Source organism: Oryzias melastigma, linkage group LG6, assembly GCF_002922805.2.
Source record: "Oryzias melastigma strain HK-1 linkage group LG6, ASM292280v2, whole genome shotgun sequence".
In the NCBI taxonomy this organism is placed as follows: domain Eukaryota; kingdom Metazoa; phylum Chordata; class Actinopteri; order Beloniformes; family Adrianichthyidae; genus Oryzias; species Oryzias melastigma.
In genome coordinates, this window is record NC_050517.1 from 20,343,547 (window position 1) to 20,369,569 (window position 26,023).

General features: G+C 42.0%; 1 protein-coding gene across 3 annotated transcripts in view; it reads right to left on the bottom strand.

Moving 5' to 3' along the window:
• Positions 1 to 6,782: 6,782 nt before the first annotated feature.
• The window catches only part of mctp2a (multiple C2 domains, transmembrane 2a), a 38,760-nt gene continuing 19,519 nt past the window's right edge, over positions 6,783 to 26,023 (bottom strand). For all 3 annotated transcript variants that reach the window (XM_024281424.2, XM_024281425.2, XM_024281422.2), the window contains 6 exons: positions 19,226 to 19,345; positions 16,955 to 16,996; positions 12,098 to 12,207; positions 10,770 to 10,879; positions 9,903 to 10,000; positions 6,783 to 7,428 (listed from right to left, as the gene is read on the bottom strand). In XM_024281424.2, coding sequence (XP_024137192.1) covers positions 7,372 to 7,428; positions 9,903 to 10,000; positions 10,770 to 10,879; positions 12,098 to 12,207; positions 16,955 to 16,996; positions 19,226 to 19,345 — 537 coding nt within the window. In that variant the 3' untranslated portion in view covers positions 6,783 to 7,371. The remainder of the gene's footprint in view (positions 7,429 to 9,902; positions 10,001 to 10,769; positions 10,880 to 12,097; positions 12,208 to 16,954; positions 16,997 to 19,225; positions 19,346 to 26,023) is intronic.

The window sequence follows — 26,023 nt, forward strand, 5'->3', positions numbered from 1 at the left end:
AAAAATATGGTCATAATATTGCATCAAAGCCCGACTGGATCACTTACAGCTCCGCGTCTCTCTTGTCCTCAAACATATGCATTACATCCATGAAAGCCAATTTGAAGCCGGCGCTGCCTGATATGATGTAAATTGGTGAATGCCATCTTAATCAGCACACATCACTGTTAATTAAGAAAATTACTTTGACAAATGGTTTTGAAGCTCCTGCAGGAGCTCAAGCCAACGCTGCAATCAGCTCCATTCCTTATGGTGGTGCTCCCTCAAGTGGGTACGTCGCCAGGCGGGATGGTCAAATGAGCGGCGAGAGGACGTCATGCACGTAAGAGTGCAGATTAAACACTAAAGGCAAAACATTCTCAGGCTAGTATGATGAAATGGTGATGGAAAGAGGTCAGCGTGGCGGTCTACGGTTGGAGCTCACAGGTCACCAGAAGGACACAAGCAAGTGGCGCTTTCATTTCCTGTCAAAGAGAAGCTTTCCACGGCATCAGTCGTGGGCTAATTGGACCCCGGTTGGTGACACGGCAGTGTCATAAATAAAACAAACACAGTTGTTTCTGCCACTGCACTCTTTAAACCTTCATCACAGAGTACACGCTTCCTACGAAACACCCAGCCTAATTACTCTGGTAGAGGGCTGTTATCTTTTCTGCCTCGCTGTAATTGATCCCTTTTTTTTTTTTTTTTTCAAAATGCATTTTCGCTTTTAATCAGAAACAGAAGCATATATTGCCCGCGAGCTTGAAGACCTTGCAGGAGCCGATAATTAGCCGGCGTGGTTAATGGGCCTAACTGGGCTTGTGTTGTACATGACTGTACAGTGTCATAATGTGGCAGAGCTCACTGCGCTCAAGGGTGATGCATTTGTGATTAGTCTCCTCACTTCCCCGCTGCCCTCTTCACACCTTAGCTTTACCGTCAGCGCCGCAAACCTCTGGTGTGGAAAATTACATATATTAAACTGATCTCACTAATCAAATCTGTTCTCCAGCCGATCTGCAGCTGGCGCTGGCGTTAGCGTCGGGTGTTTTTCTCTTTTTTTTCTTGCATTCAAAATAGACTTGTTAGCTTTGGAAAATTTGAGAAGATTCAAATGCATGAGATGGTTGCTTTTATGTGTTTATAGTGTAGAATGTATGCTAATTTAGATAAATACATAACTTGCCCTGGGCAGTGAATTCTAAATAAGGCTAATGGTGCTACACTTCCCCGAGCTTCCTTTAAATTCACATTGAATGAAAACAGATCAGCCGACCAGTTGTCATGTTGTGCATTCCTGCTGATGATTTGGAATTCAGCCAGTGGCCCCATTCTTCTAGACCCTATATCCATATTCATCCCCAACCTATAGAATATGTCAAATAGAGGTGTCCTAATTGTGTCCTTGATGAAAGCCTATTAATATTGAATACTTTTGCAGTGAGGACAGGGAAATGTGGTTTTCCCCATTCTCTCACTGAGACAAAAAGCAGATCTGCTCATATCTCTAATGATACCTGATTCCCCGGGGGTTACTGGTGAGACTAGCTGAGGCTTTAGCAGATTCATCAAACAAAACGCGATGCTCTTTCCTCAGGAGGCAGGGAGTCACGATGCATCATATCACTGTTAATTAGAATGAAATATGCAGTTCAGTTATTCTTTGTATTGGTCTAACAATAGAGCACTCATGTAACACCAAATGTTAGAAAGCTAAACACTTTATTTCCTCTTTTTTTTTTGTGGATCTATTTTTTCTCCCGCTGTTACATTCAATTTTCCAACAGTCCATAACTACTCCCTAAAGTGGTGATAAAAACAAAGCTTTAAATAGTCTAAGGGGTTTGTGTGTTCTCATAAGCAGTGCTGTCACGATTCTGGCAGTATAACTGGCCTGATTGGCTATAGGTGGCCGGGTGTCGTTCGTGTGTCATCCCTTTTTTTTTGATGCCGACAGTAGCTGTCCTGTGGCCGGCGTCAGTACCAAACAACCTCTGATCCGGGAACAGCAACTGTCACACCTGCACCTGTAACACAGGGACCCGGTGTCACCTCCCGTCCACAGCGGAGGTCGCACGCAGACATGCTTTGCATCTCGTCGCCACACACCGGCCGGAGCAAATACTCTGGAGACTGGGCATGATCCCAGCTGTTGTTTCCATTTTAATGCACTCTGAATAATATTAAAACAGAATCAGATGAATTTATTAATGCAATTTGCCCCTCAGAGAGATGCTTTTAAAGGCCAATGATTTAATTTCAGCTCTTAAAGGCCATCTTCTGCTCTTGATACTATAAAGAATTACGGCTATTGCCGTGTCTTAACACCACCGTGTACTGTGGGCTACAAAATGAATTACTAGTAAACTGGAGAACAGGCAGTTATTAGTGAGTTGTTATATTCCCACCCCTGCTCCCAGAGACAACATCAGCTCTGATGACTAGGATAAATGCCTTTTATTATGGATGAGCACTACATTTCTCTATTCATTCACACTAGGGCTGGGCGATATATCGATGTTATTGATTAATTCAAATTTTCTTTTTTTTAGGCGATTTATTTTTTGAAAATCAACATTTTCTAGCTCTCTGCTCTCTTGGGCTTCCGTAGTTCGGTGTAAAATCAGCCCGTCCGTATCTTGCAAAGCACAGACATGAAAGTTGCATCTAGTAGAGGAGATTCTTCAGTGAGGCAAAGAGAAAGAAAAAAAGCTTGTTTTCAAAAAAAGAAATAAACACACGCTTTGCTAATCGTCTCCGTGCTAATCGTCTCCGTGTAGCCGTTAGCACTTTGGCTGCAGCAACCGGACATGCAGGGATTTATAACAAGATCCAAACAGAACTGGAGGATAAAGCTGCTGGTCTGACAACAGCAATAGAACTTTTAATAAAAGTGTTGATTTAAAGAAAGCTCTGTTGTTACACACTGACACTAGCATGCGACGATATTAGCCGTTAATGCTAACGAGGTGTTTTGTGTCTTCTATATGTAAATACAGAGGATCGGTTCAAAATTGGGCAGTGTTTTTTGACGAGGCGGATAAATACAACAATAATTCATAGTTCATTTATAAAAACTGTATTTTATATATATATAATAATACCAGACATCAATCCACTTTGAACTATTAGTAGTCTCATTACAGAGCCAGTTTTGAGCTGAAAACATAATATTTTTATAAAATAGCACTTGTGAAAATTTCTCAGTACAATAATGTAGCCTAATAATATGTCCAGTAAAAAATATGTTTAGACTTTCTTTTATTTATTGGCCAGCAAAGTCAAAAACTAGATTTTGGTCACTGAGGTTGTGACTTCAAACTTGGAGCATCAAACCACACGCAGTAAAATCAGTTTGAAGGCTGTTGCTACCAAAATGACTGCGGAACGAGTGTAATGTTTCTCTTTGGATGCTGAAGTTAGCGGTGGCTCAGAAAACACCTGCTGCATTGTTCTATAAACATTCTTACCGCTTGACATTTATGTATTTTGTCTTCGAGCCAATTTCCAAGGGAAATGTTAGAATAAAATAGTTGTTGTTAAAAATGTTCTGTCACCTTCGTTAAAGAAAGTCAAAATAGGGGGAATAAATCGATTAAAATTGAAAATCAAATTTGTAATGAAAAACTATCGCCCAACTCTAATTCATACATCAAAGATGCAACAGTAGAAAATCAGAAAATCCCGCTCTCACCTGGTGTCCATGTTCGGGTTTAGAGGCAGAGCGTAACCTCCGGGCTATTAACTTAGGTCAGTGGGGAGTTAAAAAAAACGCAGCCACTGATCTCCCTGACCTGCTGCTCAGGTGGACCAAATAACACATGCGTAAGAGCTTTAACACATGTAAGTTAGCGATGACTGCTGCTTTTGTGACTTTGTCTTACTGTCTCGGAGAGAGCGGGTCAGGGAACCGTAACAGGAATGCACATGTAGCAATTACTAAGGAGGTATTGAGAATAATGGCTTATTTAAATGTGAAACTTTCTTTGCAAATCCGGGCAAAACTGACAGAGGAAAGACTGCTCCAAGTGTGTGTTTTTTGTGTGTGTGTGTGTGTGTTGGGTAGTTTGGCGCCCGCTCCGGGGCTGAACATCAGAGGAGCGGCTGCTGAAAAAACAGGTTGTATGGGTCCTTGCACACAGCCTGCCTGTGGTGCTGCCTGAAGGACTGCCATGGAAACAAGGAGTGTGACAGGCTCTGGGGGGGATCCGCCACAGCTGCAGGCACTTCCTTTTTGACAGCCTGATGAAGACATCACTGCCATAGCATGCACAACAACAACAACTTGTGGAGAAAAAATACGATCAGACAATGTTAACTGCTGTGTGGCTGAAATGTTCATTAGCGGGCTTGTAAAACATCCAGGGATTTTCCTCGCCACATTTGGGGACCATATTGCACAGTGACTTCCTCTGGTGAGATGCATAACAGTCCCAGGAGAAAACATACTGATAAATAATTCCTTAAATATGATTACACTACTTCGAAGAGCGGCTTGTGTGTGGTAATGTGTGCGGCATACGTGCACACTGGTGCATAAAATCAAATCAGCAATTGTTGAATCCCTGTCAGAGGGGTCTGTACATGTATTGAATAGAATATGAATGATACTAGGAAAAAGTGTTCAACCTGAGAGTTGCAGATTTAAAGACTTGACAGCCTGGAAGCAGGTAGTGCGGTCCCGTGGGACCTTTTGTAATGTTTTCCGTGTGTTTATTCAGCGTCTGCATATGTACAATCTTTGCAAAACTTTTGCAGATTTTAAACTTGCAAGTCATGGGTTTGCTAAAACGGAGTAGTATTCAAATGTTGATTAAAAGTGCCTAGGGAGTGCTTCTTAATTGGTTTCACCTCTTTGGGACACTTCATTGTGTCCTGCCAGTGATCTACTGCTGCTAAAAAAAACTGTCAACCCCTCTCCACACAGCCAAACCCCCTCCCCAGCCCCGATGGCAGCAAGAACGAAGTAAGGTTTGTGGGATTTAGCTCCTCAGAAGCTCCGGGTCACCTCCACACCCCTCTCACTTTGAAACAGAACCCTGGTGGCTGCTCCTGGGAGATCCCAGTGATGTCTCTATCAGCCTGTCAAAAGAGATAGCCCGGGGCTCCACCAGGTCCCCCTGAGCCAATCAAACTCTTCACAAAGCACAGATGGATGCTCTTTCACCAGCGTGCTACTCATGAGGAGGGGGGGGCACCCGCCCGCGAAACGAAGCTGGAGTCCCCCAACCGGCCGCAGAGCCTCCCCTCTTTTAGTTCAGTCGCACCCCCTTGGTATTGTAGGTGCCCATTCTTCTGTCTGAAGGACACATGCAGCTAAAAGCGCGGTTTCATGCAAATGTGCTCCGCCTGATCAAGTTTCATGTTGAATGATCTTCCAAACCAAAAAAGATTTTTTACAATTTTTCGCCCTCTAGTTTTCAAGCATAAATCAAACTTAATTTTTGTGTATAGCTATGAGAAGATTTTCCTGATAGGTGGAAATCCAGACGCGGTGCCGGTACTGAACAGCTCAGGTGACTTCAGAGCAGATGTGTCAAAGTTAAGGCCCGGGGGCCTGATCCGGCCCTCTGGGTAGTAGCCCGATGTTATCTGACGCTTATTTCTAACTTGTATAATTTTTACAAAGCAGATTTTTATACAGAGTAAAATATAGAAAGTTTTTCCTGTTGCACACTAAGAATATATATTAAATATAAAAAAGGCTATAAAGGAATGGTACGTGCTTGCAAATGAAGAGTGCTCCAAACTTTTCCAGAATATTGAAAAAGATATAAACCAAAAAAATAATTTAAAATCTTGTCAATAAAGAGTTAAAACTGAGTCAAACCCGAAGCATAAATAATATAAATTGGATCACTCTTCGTTAGCGGGCGTAAGACCTTATAGCACTGTTTACAACCTAGGTGTCAAAGTCATGGCCCGGGGGCCGGATCTGGCCCACCAGGTAATTCTATTCGGAACTCCAGATCATTTTATTTTATTGTAATTTACTGCCCGGTGTTATCTTGCGCTTATTTCTAACTTATGTAATTTTGACAAAATATATTTTTATGGAGAATATAATATTGAAAGTTATTTAAGGTTTAAATTGATTAATGGTAAATAGCGTGTTTTTGTATAATACTTTTCTACCTTCCTTGAAGGCCCAAAGAGCTTAACAGTCACAGAGCCATTCTCACACTCTGCTGCTGAACACTACTGACAACCTTCCACCAGAGGCAATGTGGGTTCAGCGTCCTGCCTAAGGATACTTCAACACATGGGTGGGAATCGAACCCGATCAAGAGTCGACCGTCCTACCGCTGCACCACCACCAATATTACTCTGGAATAATATTCCTGCCTGTTTTTATTCATAGTTATGTTAAAAAGTTGCTTTAAAAATTTTGCTTTAATGTGTTGAATAAATGTTGATCCTGTTGGGCTCGTGACCTAAAGTGTGTTTTGGATTTTGGCCCCAGTGTGCGGTTCAGTTTGACACCACTGCTTTAGAGGAAACTAAGTGGCGAGGATGTGGCGAGTACTCCGTGTGAGATAAGCTCTCTCTCTCTCTCTCTCATCTGGACCATGTTATTGTGGGAGGGAAACAAAGCGATGCTCTCGGAAGCTCACTGGAGCCGCGGCGCTTTGATGTGAGCCGGGTAACCACGGCACAGCGGTGGACAGTGTGCGAGCTCAGTTTCAGGGGCCGTGTTGTGTAATCAGATGTGTGTATTCAAGGGAAGAAGTGGTGTAATCCATCTTTACCAGAATGCAGGATTTTTTTTTGTTTAGAAAAAAAAACAGTTAACATAAATATGAGATTTAACTTTTATTTCAATTTAATTTAAAATTTCAGATAAAATGATGAAAAGGAAGCTGGAGTTAAAAGATTTTAACTGTATTGACATTTGCTGGTGAGAGAAATAATCAAAAAAACAATTTATTCTGACAGTTTAAATATTTCTTTGTAATTTCTCTTTAAGAAACAATAAAGACTTTCCATTACAGTGATTGTTTCCTTTGACATAAATACGTAGTTTAACTCACTCATGAAAAAAAAAAAAACAGTGGAGGTAAGCCAAACCAGACATCTCCCGCTTCCCTTCCAAATGATTTCCATAGATGAAGGCTGAGCTGCTTAACGTTCTCTTTTCTTTACTTCCAAGTTTGTGATTGACAGCGCCATGTGCTGCCCTCCTGGTTCCTGCAGTTCACAGCCCCTGTCAGGGGGGGGTGGCAAACACACAATCCAGAGAGCGGCTGGCTGCCCCTCAGCAGCAGGGGGCAGAGTTTGGGTGGGGGGTACGCGGAGTCAAAGGTCGGGCTGGCACTGGAGCGTTGCTGTCAGGTGGACTGCACCACGTGTAAAGAGAGCCCAGCCTTTCATCCGCCGAGTCCTCGGAGCTTACCTCTTCTTCTTCTGGTTCTGGCTGGTGGGCGCTCTCTGCGCACTGTACTGCACCTGTAAAAACAAACAGGAGTTTGGTCGGAGGCAGGTAATTCGAGCTCAGCAGAGCGCACCATAATGGCTCCCCTGAGGAGAGCTGGTGCAGGGGAAAAGCGAGGCAGACTCGCATGTAATGAATCATTTTTTAAACACAGGAGCAGAGGGGATTAATCACAGAGAGGAAGGATTTGAGAAGTCAAGGGGTTCTGTACCAGCAACCCTCCCTCCCCTCCCTCCTGGTCGGCGTCGTCATCCTGCACCAGAATATCAGAAACAGACATCAACTCTTGAGATGACCTGCCAGTCCGGGGGAGGCCGCTGAAGCTGCATAATCACTATCCGTGAGTCGTGTCGGCTAAACTTTTAAGAGGGTTGCTCAGGTTTAGTGTAATTTTTTAATTGTAAACACAATCAAGGTAATTCCAGTAGATTCTGAAGGAGAAAAGCGGCTCGATGAGCCGCTTTTCTCCTTCAGAATCTACTGGAATTACCTTGATCGTGCTGACGGATGACAAGTTACAGTATGTTAAAAATTTAAAGTCCCCCTCCGATGAAAATGATGTTTTTTGAGTTTTTAGCTCAAAACGAAATGGCTGGACGTTACCGATACTGCTTGACATTTTAATGTAGCAGCGGTAAAGATTTACGCTAACGAAACAACGAGCTATCATAATCAGACAGTGGGGGGGATCAGGGGTTGAGCTGCTCAACTCAGCACCAAAAGTCACGCCCCCTTAGAGGAGATTTTGGACTTCAAATCAACATGAAAAATAGCTTTTTAAGACATTTATGTTGTGGGATTTTGGTTAAAAAGTTCATAATTAAAACACTACGGGGAAAATTGTCACAGGGACTTTAAAGGGTTAAAAAATTAGCTGACAGGAAACCAATTATTTTTTCTGACTTTTGTTTTGGGCTAAAAAAACAAAACAAAATAATACTTAATAATTAGGGGAATTTTCAAAAAAATTTACAACTTGTGCATCCTAGAGTCGGAAATCTGCATCATTTTCTTTCCGACCGAAGAAGTGTAATCCTAATTCAAAGGGAGCTGATCATAGGGCAAGCTGACAAAAAGGGACGAATTAAAAAAAAAACAAGCTTTGAAGTTAGCTTCTCGAGTTCAATACAGTGATTCTCCGGAATAAAGGTAAGAACTCTATGCTAATTAGCCGGTCTCCATTATTAGAATGGGAGATGGAATGTGGGAACAAAGTGACTGCCTTCTGCATCAGAACATGAAACTGTCCTCAGAACTGACAGATGCTTCTTATTTCCAGACAGACACCGCGTTGTCAGAAGTCTCCGTTTGAGGCGCACTTTGTTGATGCACGCAGGCACTAATTGCCAAGTCACATTTGCAAGAAAGACAGGAGTCAATTTTCAGCCTTTGTGGTGTTTGGTGTCCACACCTATCTGATGATTGAAGTGGTGAAGCAACAAAACAAAATATGTCCGTCTATTGTTTTGGGTCTCCTGTGTACATGATTGTGAGGTTATTTTTTTCACAGTATGAAATGAAACGTATTTAGGATGAATCTTAAGGGTGTTTTGTTTTTTTTCTTGCTATGATTGGAGCTATTTTCTAGATGTAGTTCTTCTTTTAAACCAGACTAAAAAAGTATTGTTTCCACGGGATTTGAAAGTGAGTCATTTTCAAAGCTCAAACATCGCATCCCAGTGGGAAGAAGGCATACAAAGGATTGAGAATCAGAATGTATTCGCCACCTTGTTTTGCCAACTCAGTCAGCCAAATCTCAAACAACACAGGCTCCCTCCAACATCACAGAGGAGTCAGCAATGGCTTGCTGCAGGAGAACATCAAGGGCACGGTGGAAAAAAAGACTGAGGTGAGAGTGCCTTGCCAGATCCAGACTGTCAGGATTTTTTTTTTTTGTTGAAATGTGTCTGGTGAGTTACCTGTGAGATGAAGACATTGTGTGGCACTTCATTTCCTGTCTGCACAAAAATCCTCAGCCAGAGGACTGCGAGCAGCGGCGCCACTTATCCCAACCTGACAGCTCTTCTCCGCTCGGAGATGTAAATGCAAATGACACATCAGCCGTGGCTAATATGTAATCACATATGGCACCTTGCAAGACGACTGGGGCCCACAAATATATTAATTGACTCTACCACCCCGAAGTGACTGAGGCCACATCCGGGGTTTCCGCGGCACGCTCCGGAGTCGCCTGCCTGCCAGCGCTCGGCCGTTCCGTGACAAAGTTTCAATCAAAATGTTCATAAAAGACAAGGCCGCTGCAGTGTGGCAGAGGATGGATCTGAGGATGTTTAGCAGCTCCAGCGACTATGGGATGGATTTACACTGAGGAATAATTGGGCCAGAGCTGCTTTAAAGGAGAGTCCATTAATAATCTAACAAAGCCAGAGGATATATTTCCTCAACACCTGGGAATACTGGTACAGCAAATAATGCAGACATCTTCAGGGATTTCCAACCCTATCTGTATGTAAAATTGGACCCTTACCTTTTGAACATCAGACGGCACCCTCACGAGGAAATCTAGCATTTCATTACTGTCAATGGAATAGGGCTTGCGCAGCTTCTTGGTAAACTTGTTAATGCCTGCAAAAACAAGACCGCAGGAAAAGAGAAAAAATGAACTTGAATATTTTTGTAAAGTTACACTAGAAAAATAAAAAACACAAGTGAATCAATTTATCTATGCATGCTTGTCAAGTGTTCCCTTTCAGCCTAAATGAATTCAGGCCGTAATACAACAATGAAAATTATGTTTTTTTTTTTCTAAATTTGAAAGTTTTTGCACATGGATCATGTGCTTATGTTTGCACCCCAACATGCAGACAAAGAACCTAAGGACTCAAACATGTGCACAGAACTTGAAAGACTTGCCTTGCAACCACAGAGATGGGGGTTAACTGGGGAGGCAGAAGAGTGTCTCCACTGTGAGTTTTTTTGTTTGATATGGTGGTTTTTTTGGTATTGATTGTGTTGAAGGCAGCGTGGAAGTGCTGTGGTTGTGGGCTTACAGCTGGAGGAGGAAAGCCTGCTAAGGGCACTACAGCTCCCTGACCACTGAGACGACAGTCTGTTCTGTATGACTAGAGCAGATAATGAGAGGCTAGACCAGGGGCCTACAGACTGCCCAAGGACATCATGTATTATATAAATCCCGCTATTCTACCTCTGCTTTTGTCTCCACACTAACCCTCGGTCATGCCTCGGTTGCTGCATCAGCTCATCCTGGGCAGAAGGAGGCGGCTCTGCACTTTTCTAATCTTTATGCATTTGCACATATGAAAAACTGCTGCGCTACATTCGACTGAATAATTGTCTAATTGCCATTATGTGCTTATTAGTTCATTCAACGTACCCCATATCAGCACGATGTATCGCAGAGGGACGTAGTATAAAAGCACCGTTGCCACAAACAGGACCAGGCAAGCCAAAGAAGACAGGAATGGGACGGACCAGTTGAATATGCTGAAAAACAAAACCTCGATTAGTTCAGGAAGAAGCTTGTCACAGAATACATCAAACGCAGGGGTTCTCAAAGTGTGACCCGCGGAAGGAGCTTTTGTGGCCCTCAAGAATCAAACTATCGGGTCATAGCTGATCCAGCCTGCCAGAATCTGTTCCACCAAAAAAATTATATTAACAATTTATTAATTTTTCATTATTAAATGCTTTCATAGTAAAGTCACTTTCAGAAATTGTGTTTCTTGTCCTTAATTAGGGGTTCCCAAACTTTTTCTTGTGAGGGTCACAAGAGTCGGTTCGTCAGCTAACAGAAAAAGTGTAACAATCTCAGCCCAAATGCAAACATCTATGTCTTTCCAGAAAGCCACACATAGCTACATTTAAATAATTAATTTCTGTAACCTTCACAGAAAAAGTCATACGAAAACATTGAAAAATTAAACCAGTAAATAGTGTATCCTCTCCTGGCATAGTTCACACTGCAGAAAGGTGGAATAAAAAGTTACGATGTCTCGATTGGCCAAATTGAGAAAAAAAAAAGATCTCTGATGGCGTTTTGTGGGGCTGGGCCAAATATGGAGGAGGGCCAGATCCGGCTCACGGGCTGTAGTTAGTCAGGGGCGCCACTAGGGATTTTGGGCCCCATGAAAATCATTTTTCAATGGGCAGCAAATTTGCATATGTGGCCTTTGTGGGCCCCTCGTCAGTCTGGGCCCTTAGAATCAGCCACCTTTACCTTCCTTTTTAGCGTCCCAGCGTAGTTTAGGGACCCCTGTCCTAAATTAGCCAAACAAAGGTCATTTTTTAACACAAAAAGCTTCTTTTAATGCTAATATGCATGCTACGAAAAAATCCACGATACCAAAGAGTGGGGAAATAAATTCTGGCAGGGGAACATACCTTGTCACAACACCGGTTCAGAAGCCTGTCAGTGACGGGGAGTTTGTAGAAGAATGTATGCAGACAGTAGCTCACATAGACCACACACAGGTCTGTTGTTGACCAAAATTGATATTTCTCAGTTAAAACAACGTTTCAAATGTTAACTGTACAAATTACACTGTTAGAAACATTTTTCAATGTATCCAGTTTTTTTCACCGAAATTGTTCCCCAGTCTAATGTTGATTTCTTAATTTGGCCCTCCGCTACAAAAACTTTGAGAACCCCTGATCTAATCCATATAAAGTACTATGTATTTAATTTTTAAAAATAGTTGGTACTTCTTGATTCGTTCTCCCATGTTTGCAATTTCCTCCAAACCGGTCTGGACAACCAGCACCACTTCCTGGACCATATGAATTTTGTCCATCAAGCCCTTCTTTCCAGGTTCCTACAAAAAAAAAAAGACAAAAATATGTACAGACACTGATGAGGTTCACTTCATGTCAATTGTTGGGCAGAGCAGACAAAGACCAGTTTATCTCTGTGGTGCTATTACATGTGATTTATCTATTGAATGGCCCATAATGAGCAAACACTGTACATCTTCAGACTATGCTTTTGAAGATGAGACAGACTCGGCGCTCTGAAGCTGTTACGTGGATGCCTGAGAGATTTCATCTTTTGTCAGACACACACAATGGAGCTGTTGCACAAGTGCAGCACAATCAAGACTCTCCGGTAGATGAAAAGTACACAAAATGGCCTTCTGCAATCAGGGAGACTAAACCAGGCGAGTCATGCAGGGGCCTTAAAACTTCCATTTAAGCCGCCTGCACAGGACGAGTTTGAACATGTTTTTTCTTTAACAAATACGTCAGGTTTGTCTCTCTAACCCATTTTTTCTACTCCTGGAAAAACACTTCCCGCTGTACATGTACTTGTTTGCCTTTTTTTTCTTTCTGAAGCACTATTCTTCTCACAGGCACTGCATGTGAAGTATCATTTGCTTTTAAAGCAGAGAGAAAATAATGAATTTTCCAAAGCAATGAGTCAATGTCTTGGAGGGTAGGAGTGTTTGTCTCGAGAAGAAATAAATGCGATCACATCGGGCTTGGAAATAATGACAACTTTGATGCCTTCCAGAGCAAGGGGAGTGAGAGATGACTGGAGTAATACAAGCTAAAAAGAGCTGGGAAGCTTCACATCAAAAGGCGGAAATAATGACAGGAATGATGACAGAGAGGAGAGAGTGGGAGAGTGGAAGGGAGAGCGTTGGGGGGGAGGGCACTCTAATGGACCCTAACAGAAGGCTTGAGGATGTCTATATGTTTGTGTTACAAGTCAGCTGAAGCCGCAGCCTGTGTGACGGGGCCCAGACAGGACGCCTTCATCAGAGCCTCACGAGGCGGCCCCTGGGAGCACACTGTCTGCCAGCACAGACTCCCCACTGCTGGGCCCACTCCGCCTCACCCAAGGTGCAGGAAGAGAGCAATTCCCACAATAGCCGGGCCTCCCCCACTGAGCTCTGATCTGGACAGACACTCCAAAAAAGGGAAAACTATCACAAACATGCTTTTTTTTTTCTTTTTAAAGATGAACATCTCGATCTCATCAAGAGAGCTATCTGTGTTTATGCATCACCACTTAACTCTACTGCATCAAACGTGATGCAGGGTGCTAATTACACTCACCGGCTATTGATATCTACACACTGCTTTTCCAGTTTAATCCAAAATGAGGGAGGTTTATTTGACTGTAATCGACATGCAAGGTAAACCTGCAGCTCTGACAGAAAAAAAAAAAAAAAAAAAAACTGGCTTTCATTTCTAAAAGGAAAAACAGACAAATAGATGTACTCTGAAGTATGCATCAAAAGGAAGGGGTCTCATGATTATCATCATTCATCTGCTTTAAGATTCCTGAAATCCTTTCGCCTCCGAAACCAAAACCCAGAGTCCTCCCTACATTTATCACGGGAGGCTGTTCTTTGTTCCCCCCTTCGCTTTTCAGCGTCTACACGAGCGGAGAGCAAAGCAAAAGATAAATAAAAGATCTCCCGCCTAAATGGGAAAGGACTGGTAAACTAGGGATGCATTAAATGGCTCCCAAATTTCCCACTGATTGGAAAACCTGAGTGAAATCATATTCTCATTTTAGAGAAAATTGTAAAAGCTTCCTTTTAAGGTGCGGTAATGGGGAACCAATTTGATGTCCTGCAGAAAGGTAAACATACTCTCACAGCCCATGTGTGCTGCTATCACGGGCTTGGAAATAAAAGCTCATTTAGCATCGTTTTAATTAGACAGAACTGTGCCAAATTTGAATTCTCAGACTGAATATTTATTTTCCGACTTTTTAGGCAAAAATACAAAGTTTGTCTAAATGAAAAACACCTGCGTTCCAAGTAGTTGATTTGATGCGGAACTAAACAAACTAACTGGCAATTTGAGTGGCGAGGCTTACATTTTCCGTGCAAATTAGGACACGAGGATGACTGGTAAAGCTGGCGTTTATCGGTGAACTTAAGAGGTTGTTTGAGAGAAGGGCCAGCTACCCCCACTAGCTAGTTCCTCGCCCTCCCCCCTGACTCCCATGAGCTAATTCGTGAACACCGGAGCAGCGCTACCAGCCGGGAGGCAATAAAAGAGTTGTTTCATCTTCCCTGTTTGTTTCTGTTGGAGATCTTTGGACTTGCATGTCCGCTTCTTTATGTTATGATTAAATATTGTCTATCCGCTGCATTGATACCCAAGGCCAAGGGGAAGTCACTTTGCCCACACATAATTTGCTAGCTGCCTCCTTCCCCGAGGACAGATTTGTTCACAGGCTGAGAATCTGTTCCGTGTTATCCTGCTGTAACTCTGCCTTTCCTTTCGTCTCTCCTCAGCATCATACATTCTTTCGCTCTGCCTGAGGTTTACATATTTTCTTCCTCAGGGGGGAAAGAAAAAAAAAGTGGGGGGGGGTAAGAATATATTTGAGTGGTAATCATAACCTTCTCAGAGGGAAAAGCCTTCATTCGAAATTTGGGAGGAGAGGCGAGCGGAGGCTTTGAAGTCATCAAATCCAACACTGATCACTCTTTAACCCCAAATATTTTTAAAGAAAGACTTTGATAGGGTGTGTAAAGTGACACTGTTTGATCTGACTGCATGATATCACATTCAAGTGACAGCAAGACCATAACAGGACTTTCAAATAAGCCACTTTAAATTAAAGCTGACAGCTTAAAACAAACACGGGTGAGTGCTTAATTAGTAAATGAAAGGAGATATTTCATTTCCTGCAAGTGCGAAAGGGCTAAGAAGGATCATGGAAAACCTTTCAAACAGAGGGGAAGGCAGAGTCTGCAAACACAGAAAAAAAGGCAAGGAAACCGTCTTTTTTTAAAAAAAATTTTTAAATACAAGAATAAAAAGCTCCTCTGCTAGATATTGAAATACGAAGGTAAGTTTAACCCTTCAATCGTGCTGAAGCACTGATCCTCTAAGCACCGATTTCCTTCATCATATCATTAAAAGTATGGCTTTCCACGGCACAGACGTGTCATGTAAGTTTGGTGTATGAATTAGCCCACCCTTTCAGACGGGATTTAGTGGACGGGCCTGTGTTTTTTAAAATACTCCGGCTCTACAGTAGCCTCTGGTCATCACAGCTGCATATATCGAGCGCATTATGGATATGAATCCTGGGCCTAGACACGCTGCACAAGGGTCATCGCTGCAAGGCTTTGGGTTAGTTCCACACTAAAGCGATAATACACAGCCTGGGTAACTTTTTCTTGTGTGTGGAAAAAAAAACACATTCACTGTTTAATTGAACGTTGTGTGCTTTGGGGAGTCTAATTTTCCGGATGCTTGTTTAACCAAAAACACAGGAGAGTTGTCATAATTAACAAAATATCATCAGCAAATTTAGGATAGGTGGTACATACTGTAAGTATGTTTGGGTGTTGAAGTAGTTAGGAGGGACAAACTATGAAAAAGCTTTTTCTTTCATCCACAACTATGGTACACAATCGAAATCGCAGCGTGGTTTAAATATAGTTTGACTGTGAAACGTACAGAGGCGCCGAACACCCAGAGGAGCAGAACAAAGAGCAACGTACTACAAAGGTTCCATAGATGTCACCCTCATTTACAAAGCACAAAAACATTTCTATTCTTAGTCAGTCATTGTGACTTTCTTAAACATTAGCAACAAAACTGTCCCTGGGACGCAAAAAACGTTAAATGTTAGTTCAAATTTGAAAAAAATATGATCACAACTGATGTCTAACTATGGGGATACTTTGTCATCTAGTGCACTGGAATTGAACACTCAATTGGTTCACCTCTTATGCTAAACTACAGTCAGACTTTAATCTTTATTATGTGTTCGGGTCAAAATTGACCAATTTACACAATTGATTCAACTCAATATCAGGGTTAATATTAGGGGTGTGCCTAAATGTCGATATTGCAATATTTAGTCCTGTTATTAATTCTCAATGGGTTCTCATCAATTATCAATCTTTTATTTTCGTTTTAAGAGGTAGAATAGGGGTGCATTGCAAAACTGGCTGGACCAATACCAAGACCAATTTGTCTGGCAGCTACTTGAATTATTTGAGTTTTTTTCTGTTGTTTACAACAATTTTACACTAAATAGTGGCACTGCTGTTTATGTTTACTATTGTTAACACAGAATTTTACAGATAATTCCAACTCAATTGGTGTCATTTCTTGTCAAAGTCTTAGTGATTTGCAGGAAAGTGTCTAGTATTTGTTGCACAAAACTAGGCAGAGGTTGTTTACTATGATTGTGTTCTAGCTAAAAATAAATAGAGATTTATTTTACACCAAAAAATATGTGTTCTTGTAGATAATGTAAGTAATTAAAGATGATTTTTACCAATGATCGCAATAACCCGATATCATCGATATCGTGAGCCATGTATCGTGTATTGCATTATATTGTGAGGTACCCAGTGATTCCCAGCCGTAATATTAGTGCAAATGCACTATGCATGGAATATAGATTTAAAACAATATTTTCTAAAATAAAAGCCTTTATCATGATTGAAACTTTTAATTAAAAAACAAATATCCCAAGACATTTATTCCATGTCCAAAGCTTGTAGAAATATTGTGTGAAAACTGAAAAGTACTAATGGTTTTTCTATTTGTATGTAAGAAAGAGACTAAATAAAATACCTTCTCGTCTTCCTCTTCATCGTCACCCATGGTCATGTTCACCTACAAGAAAATAAAGGGTACAGGGTGATTCCCAATGAATGGGACATGTGGGCACTGGAGCATTTTTAACAAATACCTAGTAATGAAATTTTCTTTGAGCACATTCACCCCTATTGGGAGAGGCTTGTTTCCATAGAGACCGCATCACAGGGGTGACCTCACACAAAAAGAGAGGTGAGAAAGGGCCTTCCTCGCAAGAGCACTATCACACCAAAGCAATCTCTTTTCTCCACAACACAAGCTCAAAGAAAAACAGAAAGAGGAAGGAAAAAAAAAAGTACATTTAATTTGGATGTTGTTGCGTAGATCACTTTATATCAAGTCATCCAGACCTCAGCGTGGCGCATGCTGTGACATTGCCTGGGTGCAGAGTTGTGTCATTGCGGGCCGCGGTGTCACGGGGTGGGGGGCAGGCACGCTGGATATGAGGATGAGCCCTGACTTTAACATTGCCCAGAGACAGCATCTTAGCTCGCAACTATAAACACTCTGACTGGAGCAGGGATTTTGCTTTGGGGGTGGCGTGTGCAGGCCTGGCCTGTGGCTGGCCAGTGCGAAGGCTTACAACGCAGTGAAATTGGGGGCCAGTCAAAAGTGTGAACAGCATTAACCTTCACGGGCATGTGGAGGGCAAGTATAATTTACACAACAGTGGAGGGAGAAGATGGTGTGATGTTGTAGAGAGATCTACAACGGCGCGTTTACAAATGTGATGATTCAACTACCAACACGACACAAGCTGCAGACACCTCCGGCATTTGATTTAAGCTGTTTTTGATGATTTATTTCATCTCTAGAAACAATGTTGGACCAACTCTAATTAGATGTAGTCCAGGTCAGAATAAGCCCACAAATTACCGTATCATCAGGTGTATTTCATCACTTTTATCAATAATGTGAATAAATGGAGAAAAATTACTGTAGTACTATTTCTTTAGTATGTTTGAACGAACTGAAAATCTAATAACTGATTGAAAACAAGGTTCCTTAGCTTAAATATCACATATATATTTTTTTACTAATAACTCTTTGAAAAAAAAAACATTTAAAGAAACATGCAAATGAAAATTGTGCTTTCGACAAGTTCTTGTGACATTTGGAGGACATGCAAAAAGAAAATAAATATTAAAATTTCTTGTTGTGAATCAGGAGCAGACACAAAAATTGCCGTTTGAAAAAGCTTGCAACCACAAGCTCCAACTAGCCTCATTTAAATCCATTAATGTCTTTGTTTTTCTCGTCTGAGCTGTCATCTGACTCAAAACTGGATGGTTCTAACATTACTAACCGCATTTGTTCCACCACTAACACTAGGTTGGGGTAGTGAGCAGCTCTAAGCTAGTGGAAAAGAGTGTAAACAGATGGGTGATGGGAAGTGGGAACGGGCTTACTCCACACAAACAGTCCCGCCTACAACTCAGAAGTAAATTCCTAATGAATCATAATTAAAAGACTACTGGGAACACTCAAAAGATGATTCCAAGATAAAAAGGATTAAATCTGGTCAAGAAGACCTGGCCTCCGACAACATCAGAATCAGAATCCTTTTATTGTCTTGTTACACAAGGAGCTTGTGACACAACAAAAAATGTTGGTTCTCTCTAGACAATAAAATAAACAAAAAAATATATATGTGTAGAATAAAGAAGAACATTTAAGGAGAACCCATTGAAATATACACCTGTATTGCACATAGGAAAAAGTAAATGATATAATAACAACATTATTGCACTTTCATGCCTCTGAGCTGCTGAATATTGCACTTTAAGTTTTAACTTTTATGTATCTATTTATTTTTAAGTTAAAATGTGGCTCCAAGATGGAGCTAGAGGATCATCAGTCAGAATTCCTCAAACGAAGGTCACGTTTTTCTCTAGAAAAACACCGGAACCGGGTTACATTTAGGGTTATGGATAAAGTTAGGGCTACAGTTACGGTTAGGTTAAGGGTTACGGCTAGTGTTGGGGTCAGGGTTACAATTACTGTTAGGGTCATGGTTAAGGTTACAAATCTTCAAGTATAGATAAGCAAATTCAGCTTTCGGCTACAGTTGCGACATTTCTGCTTCCAGCTACTGATGAGTTCATTGTGCCTGAGCGCCATCTTGCCCGCAGCCAGGTCCCTCTTAATCTGGTCCGAGTGCATTTGCTGACACAACTATTTTATTTATATGTCTTGTATGTATACATTTGCAGGTCTATATAGACCTGACAAATGCTCATTACTCACCAGGTCCTGGTTGGAGCTGGCCTTTCCTGTCGACAGCTGATAGTAGTTCCAGCCGATGAGCAGAAGCAGGAAGAGTGGCAGCATGAAGAGATCCCAGTGCCACACTGTCACCAGGAAGATCTGACGAGACAGGACATGACAGTTTCACGCACAGCACATCTTAGCCGCAGCCTCTTCACCCCAGCTCTACAAACCTGTTTCTAAATAAACTGCGTAATGGATTTAACCACATCCTAAATTTTACGAGAAGCTCCGAGGCACTTTAAAGCTTTTAAAGCTTGTAAAGACTTACAGTTAGTGGCAACAGCTTCTACTCCTGGTGGTTTAAAAGTAAAAGACATTGAACTTTTAATATCGTGAAATCCCACTTTAAGTAGTATCACTCTGGCGGAGTGCCTTTCCTGGAGAACGGAAAGTATGACAGACACGGAGGGCTGTCTTTTAACTTGCACATCAAGCCGTCTCAGATTTAGAGGCGGCAATATTCTGCACGGCGCATGAGGCAGCTGGAGGAGCATTTGCAACATTTACCCCCTCTGTGGCGATGATAGCGAGAAAAGTCAAGACCCCTCGTAGAAATAAGATGGATCGCGCCGAATGAATAATCCTTCATAATTCTGTAGAGGCGTGGTGCTAAGCACGTTGCACAACACCCACAGCATTTCACAGCACATCACTAATTGGACTGCTGCATTTAAACCCGTTTAGTGACAGCCTAATGAGTCTGTCTGCAACTGAAATTATAAGGAACGTGCGAGCAAGAAGATCACATCCGTGGTGTGACAAGGATGAGATGAAGATGTCACCCGAAGCTTAAAATCTATTTTAGTGGGACCACACGTTCAGCATATGGTCCACTTTTATGTAGTGTAAAAGACATTCTCTTGTCAGGTTTGAAATTTTCTCTAATCAATGTTTGAAAGGCAAGTTTTCAAAGTCTATAGTAGCCAATCTGAGCCGAAAGAGCTTGAGGGTGTTCAGCGTACGGACAATATGTTCGACTTAAGCTCCAGACAGGATGTGAAGCTCGAAGGCCTTCAGGCCTGAATAGCAGACCTGTAAACAGCATACTGCTCCTGTCATAGCAACAACACCGAGTCCATGCGTGTCGCTCTGGGGGCAGTCTACCTACTGCCACGCCAGGCCTGGGTTCAAACAGCCACCAGGAGAATGTGTACCGTGAGTAATGCAGACAACACCGTGGCACAGTGCCCTTAGCTTCACCGCTGCTCTGCTTATTAGCTTACAACCCTGAGAAAGGGTGGCCGAGCCAAAGTGTAATGCAGGAACACAGTGGGATCACCAACGCAATGAAAGCAAACAATATGTTGCTGTTAACAGGAGGTTCATTTGAAATACTGGCTGCAGCAACAAACCCGAGCTGGTGAAACAGAGAAAAGGTAAACAATGAATATGCATGATGCGCAGAGCTCGCTGCAGTACATTTCCTCTCTGTTATGAATAACTTACGTCACAAGTTGTCACCTCAGTTCCCATGAGGGAACTCTAGCACGACTCTCCCCTCACCCCAGAGGAATTCTTTTGGCTGCTGGACAGGTAGCTTGTCATACGCTCGGTATTTTCAGTAAAAAAAGGAAAAGAAACGGGGAAAAATGTGCCTGGAAACTGACATGAGCCCAGCAGGAATGTTGAACCTCCTTGCCCTCGCTGCAAAGCTTCTACATTAACCACTAAAGTCTAATTGCTTGGTCTCTGTCTTCCTGTGGAAGTCAACAGAGGGAGCCAATTCATTTCCGCCCAGGGAGCCAGCAGAGAGAATCTGTCACAGGTATTCATAATCGCCCACTAATGCAAATTTCTGCTCTCCGCGTTCTGGCTCGGTGGACAAGATAAAAGCCTACAGAAATACAATGCCTTGTGTCTAAACTGAGCGCTTAAATGAGGGTATAAACCAAAACTGTCAGAAATATCGTTTTAGTTCCTCCCTCATGGTATGTCAACCCATATGTTTGGATTTTGCACGCCTTTTTAACAAAAAAAGATACAGAAAAATCTTTGCAAACCTCATTTCCTTCTCTTTGGTTCACTGTTGGTTTCTACTGCATCCACACAGGTTTCATATTTGAAAGAGATGTTGTAATCTCGTTCCTCTGAACTGGTTCATACGTAATAAAGGACACTTTAGACTTTAGAGGGTAGTTCTAAAGAGGAATCTTTCAGATACGTCAGCAATTAAAATGTAGTCATTTTTTGTCAATATTTTAGTCAAGAGTCATTTTTTAATCTAATTCTTTAAGTAATTCTTCATTAATGCTATGGTCACAAATCAAAGCACTCTCACTCCCAACTCGACATTCATGGACATGTGGTTCGGGGCCCCTCCTCGTCATTTTTTGATGTTTTGGGTCCCAAATTTGTCATTTTTTGATGTGCTGGCTGCTCCCATTAAATTAGGGGTCTCCTACCTCGGAGCCAAACCGGCACTAGTCTCTTGGTACCAGGCCACAGACGGGAAAAAAAATGCATACGCTAACCAGGGGTCCCCAAACTTCAGGGTGCGGACCAATACTGGGCTAGGATACTGTTACAGTACCCTAACCCTAACCCAGTTCCTCGTTCGATACTGCGTCCTGAGGGTTGGGGATCCATGATGTAATGGGAACAGCCAGTATGTCAGCATGTCAAAAAAATTACGAGTTGGGGACACCCAAAATGTCAAAGAGTGTCGTGGAGGTGGCCCAACCCTCCAAGGGCGCAGACTAGTATTGGGTTAGGGTACTGTATCAGACAACAGCCAGGCCACCACAGGGCTGTGGCAGCTTGATCACCGGCAACAGCTCTGATTGGAGAATGTCTACAGATGGCGGCCATCCATGTCAAGTGCGGCCATCCGCCTGGTGGCCCTAGGACACATGTCTCAAAGTCAAGGCCCGGGGGCCAGATCCGGCCCTTCAGGTAATTATAACCAGCCCTCCAGATAACTCAATTTTGTTGTTATTTTACGCTCATTTCTAACTTGTATAATTTTGACAAAACATATTTTTATGGAGAGTAAAATAGTAAAAGTTATTTCAGGTTTAAGTTGATTTATTCTGAAATAATGCTCCTGCCTGCTCTTTTTGATATGTATATTAAAAAGTTACATTTCTAATTTTTTTAAAATGTCGTTTTAGTGCGTTCAATAAACCTTTATCCTGTTTGGCCTGAGGTTTTGGCCTCCTGCTCGATTGTGACACCCCTGGCCTTGGATTTATAAAAAGTGGCTGGGAGGGTGGCGATCAACATCCAATTTGGGGACCTTGGAGAGCCTCTTATCAGTCAATTATAACGCCATTGTCTTCCTCCCACCCGCCTGTAACTGACAGATGTAAAAAAATCATCCGGTTGCCCTAAAATTTTTATTTTTTCTTAAAATCTTAAAACTTCTCCCAATTACAAAGGTCACATCCTGACCACCTGGCGAATTTGCTTAAAAACTAGCATTTAGGTTGCCCCCCATTGCATTTTGGGATATATGACTGTAGTCTAACACACTTAAAAAAGTGTTGCCCTGTCATTTAATGAACCAAACAGATTGAATATATAAATAAATATGAGTACTCAGGCTACAGGACTGGATAACAAGCTATTTGCAGTTCTTATGTTTGCGAGAAGTGACTCTTTATAGAAAACCTCCCTTGACAAACACCATTTAGCTGAAAAATGTCTGTATGATTATGCACAGGGTGCCTGGGGAGGAAAAAGGGAATGAATTAATATAACTATTAGCGCACGGTGGAGTAGATGATGGAGATGTACTCTCCACAGCCACCTGTAAGCGTTTGGAGAAGAGGGCGACCCTGGGCAGAGCGATTCTGCCAGGAGGGTTAAGAACAGCCTGACAGATTTGTTTTATGGCACCATTAATATGATTCCACTAAATGCATCTTGCTCCCTCTCATGCAGATCCCCTGGCCAGCAGAATCCAGCGACTAATAATAAAGCACTCAGTGATTAAAAGTGTGAATAAAATAACTTAAAGCTGAGCAAGCATGGTAACTCCTGCCACCCACGTTCTCCCAGGAGGCTGAGAAAGGATGTCACGAGACTGGAGGGACACAGACACCTTCTATAAAAGCTATAAATTGATTAACAAGAGGTGGCCCAGTTTTCAAACCTAAATAAGTGACTGGTAAATTGTTAGTCATAGGTTGCCTCCTTTTTACACAAAATACAAGCATCAGATCACACAAACACCACAGTTGATGAGCCAAATTAACGTAATGTCACAGCACACAGAGCCAGACATCACTCGTTGTGTTCCAAAATATTTTATTCCAATGTTTTTTTTTTGGTCAAAAATACCCTCATTTTTAAAAGTATGTACCATCCGAAAATACGCAAGATTTAATCTTGGCTCTATCTTCAGTTGCACTCCACTTGGAAAGTTAAACAAAGCGAGGAGAGTGCCAGCCAGCATTATGAGGGTCAGTCATGGGGGTTATGGAAGGATGCCAGATGACACGAGCATGCACTGAAAGAGTTTCAGACTGGCTATAGGCTGCAGGCTTTGTGTCTGCATGTGTGTGCTCGGAAGACAAGCAAGAGGAGGAGAAGACATAAATATTGAGATGAAGCAAAACACAAATCAAAATAAATGCAATTCTTGTGCTTAAATGACAAAAAAATTAATAGAAAGTAGATTTTTATGAGGGTTTAGAGAGCTTAAGGACTTAAAGGTACAAGTAGGAGCTCCATGTCTGTTTTTGCTCAAGATGAAACGGAGTCTGGATGTAAGGATTGATGCTGGGGACAGGAGCAGCAGGCTCTAAAATAGTTGTAAATGCAGAGCAATGAGACATGTAATATGTGTTGAGCTCAGGCCAGTGTGGGGACAGGCTTTCAGGGGGTGTCAGAGGCAGAGGAAGCGCAGATAAGATTTCTCTCCAGGGCAGGTAGGATGTGTGTGGGCAGCCACAGTGCTCTAAGCTAAAGCTGAATAAATATTTCACATACGCTCAGCTCAGGTCTTATCAACTGTGAAGAGACACACACACAGAGGAAGACGAGGAAAAGAGAGCCTCTTCAGCGGCTTTGCTTTCTGCTTTACGACTAAAACATTTTTTTTTTTTAGGAATAACTAAATTAGAGTGTTTTCTATTTCTAAAAATTCAAACTTTTTTGACAGAAATATCAATTTTCATAATGAATCCGAAGAAGGTTTTTGCTTCCCGGGATGATTTTAGAATAAATATTAGACGCTATTTTCAAATGTTTGCTTTTCAAAGCCGTGAAGACGACTCGCGGAAGCTAAATGATAAGCAAATGCCACAGCTTCTAAGCCCTTCTGCTCAGTCGGTGTAACAGTGATAGCTCTTTATTGAAGCACTAAGGAAGAGCAGTTTTACGAGGCAGAGCATTAGCATTTGCTCGCAGGGCCAGCTCTGGCTGTTGTCTCCCCGTCTGTCTGACACATGAGTGGAGTTGGTGCAGGGGGCTGGAGCGGGGCAGGCAGCAGAGGCCCCGTGGTGCCTGTCAGTGGTGGCTACACTGACCCCACACTGCGGCATTGGCCACTAGTGTTTAATCCGTGTCGGGAGCGTTAACACTGAGCGACCTCCTGGGTGACAGATCTGCCATGCGAGCCTTTTTCCCTTGGGCAGGCTGGGAATGGGGGGCTGGTGGTGGTGAGTGTTTGGGGGTGGGGGGTGGCGGCGTAGACTCCCCTCTCCCTGTCAACTGAGCTCACACACTTTAGCGCGCCGGGGCCAAGACCGGCCTTGAAACGCCACACACAGGAGTGGACAGGTCGCTGGCAGAGCCGCGCAGAGAGATGTCCTCTGTGTGCAGGAGGTGGTGAGGATGTTAAAGGCAGTCATTATTTCACAGCGTACACAATGGGGTCAAACTCAGTGCACACTTCAGTTTGACTGAAATCAGGCAGAAAACTCCTCTAAGTAAAACACTTGCAAAGGAATATGGAAATATGGACACTTAACCTCCCTTTCGTGCCTCTACGTGGCTAAATTTTTATCGAATAAATAATAAAACTGCTTTATTTACCATTTTTGTTATAGATTCTGAAAAATTCTAAGAACATGATTTATTTTAAAAGCGTTACAATTGGTCTTTAATTTAGGATTTTAACCCAAAATGTAAAAAAAGAAATAAAAAACATTTTCAAGGACATAGTTTCTGCAGTAGTTCATTAAAAATTTGTCTTGGAACTTTGATTTCTGCGATAATTACCTCAGAAAAATCAAGATATTCTTTAAGTGGAAAATTGGATGTTTTCAAAAAATGGCAAAAAATGTGGGATTGTCTGAAAACTAAGTCATAATTGTGAAATAATACAAGCTGACCAAATAATTTTAACATCAGGTTCTTTTTTGTTCTAAGGGTCGTATTTTAACTCCAAATATCTGCTTTTGCTTTTGTATTCCATGCTATTTGTTTGTTTTCTGTATTATATGAAAAAATCCCCAAAATTTGCCTTGGATATTGGACTATTAATGCATAGTAAGCCTGCTCTGATTTCCCATCATCCCTTTGTTTACACTCTCTGCCGCTAGCTTTCAACCCCATTCTGATATTACCAGTAAGAGACAATATTGGAGCTAATAAATACTCAGAATTGCAATTTTAATTGTCTTAATATGTCTCCTCCATCATCATTTGCTCATCAGTGGATCTACAACCTTTGATTTACTATAATTTTTTAATTGTTAGCATGATCAACATAATTCCAGTAGATTCTGAAGGAGAAAAGCGGCGCTTTTCTCCTTCAGAATCTACTGGAATTATGTTGATCGTGTTAACGGTTGAAAAGTTACATTATGTTAAAGATTTTGCGTTTAG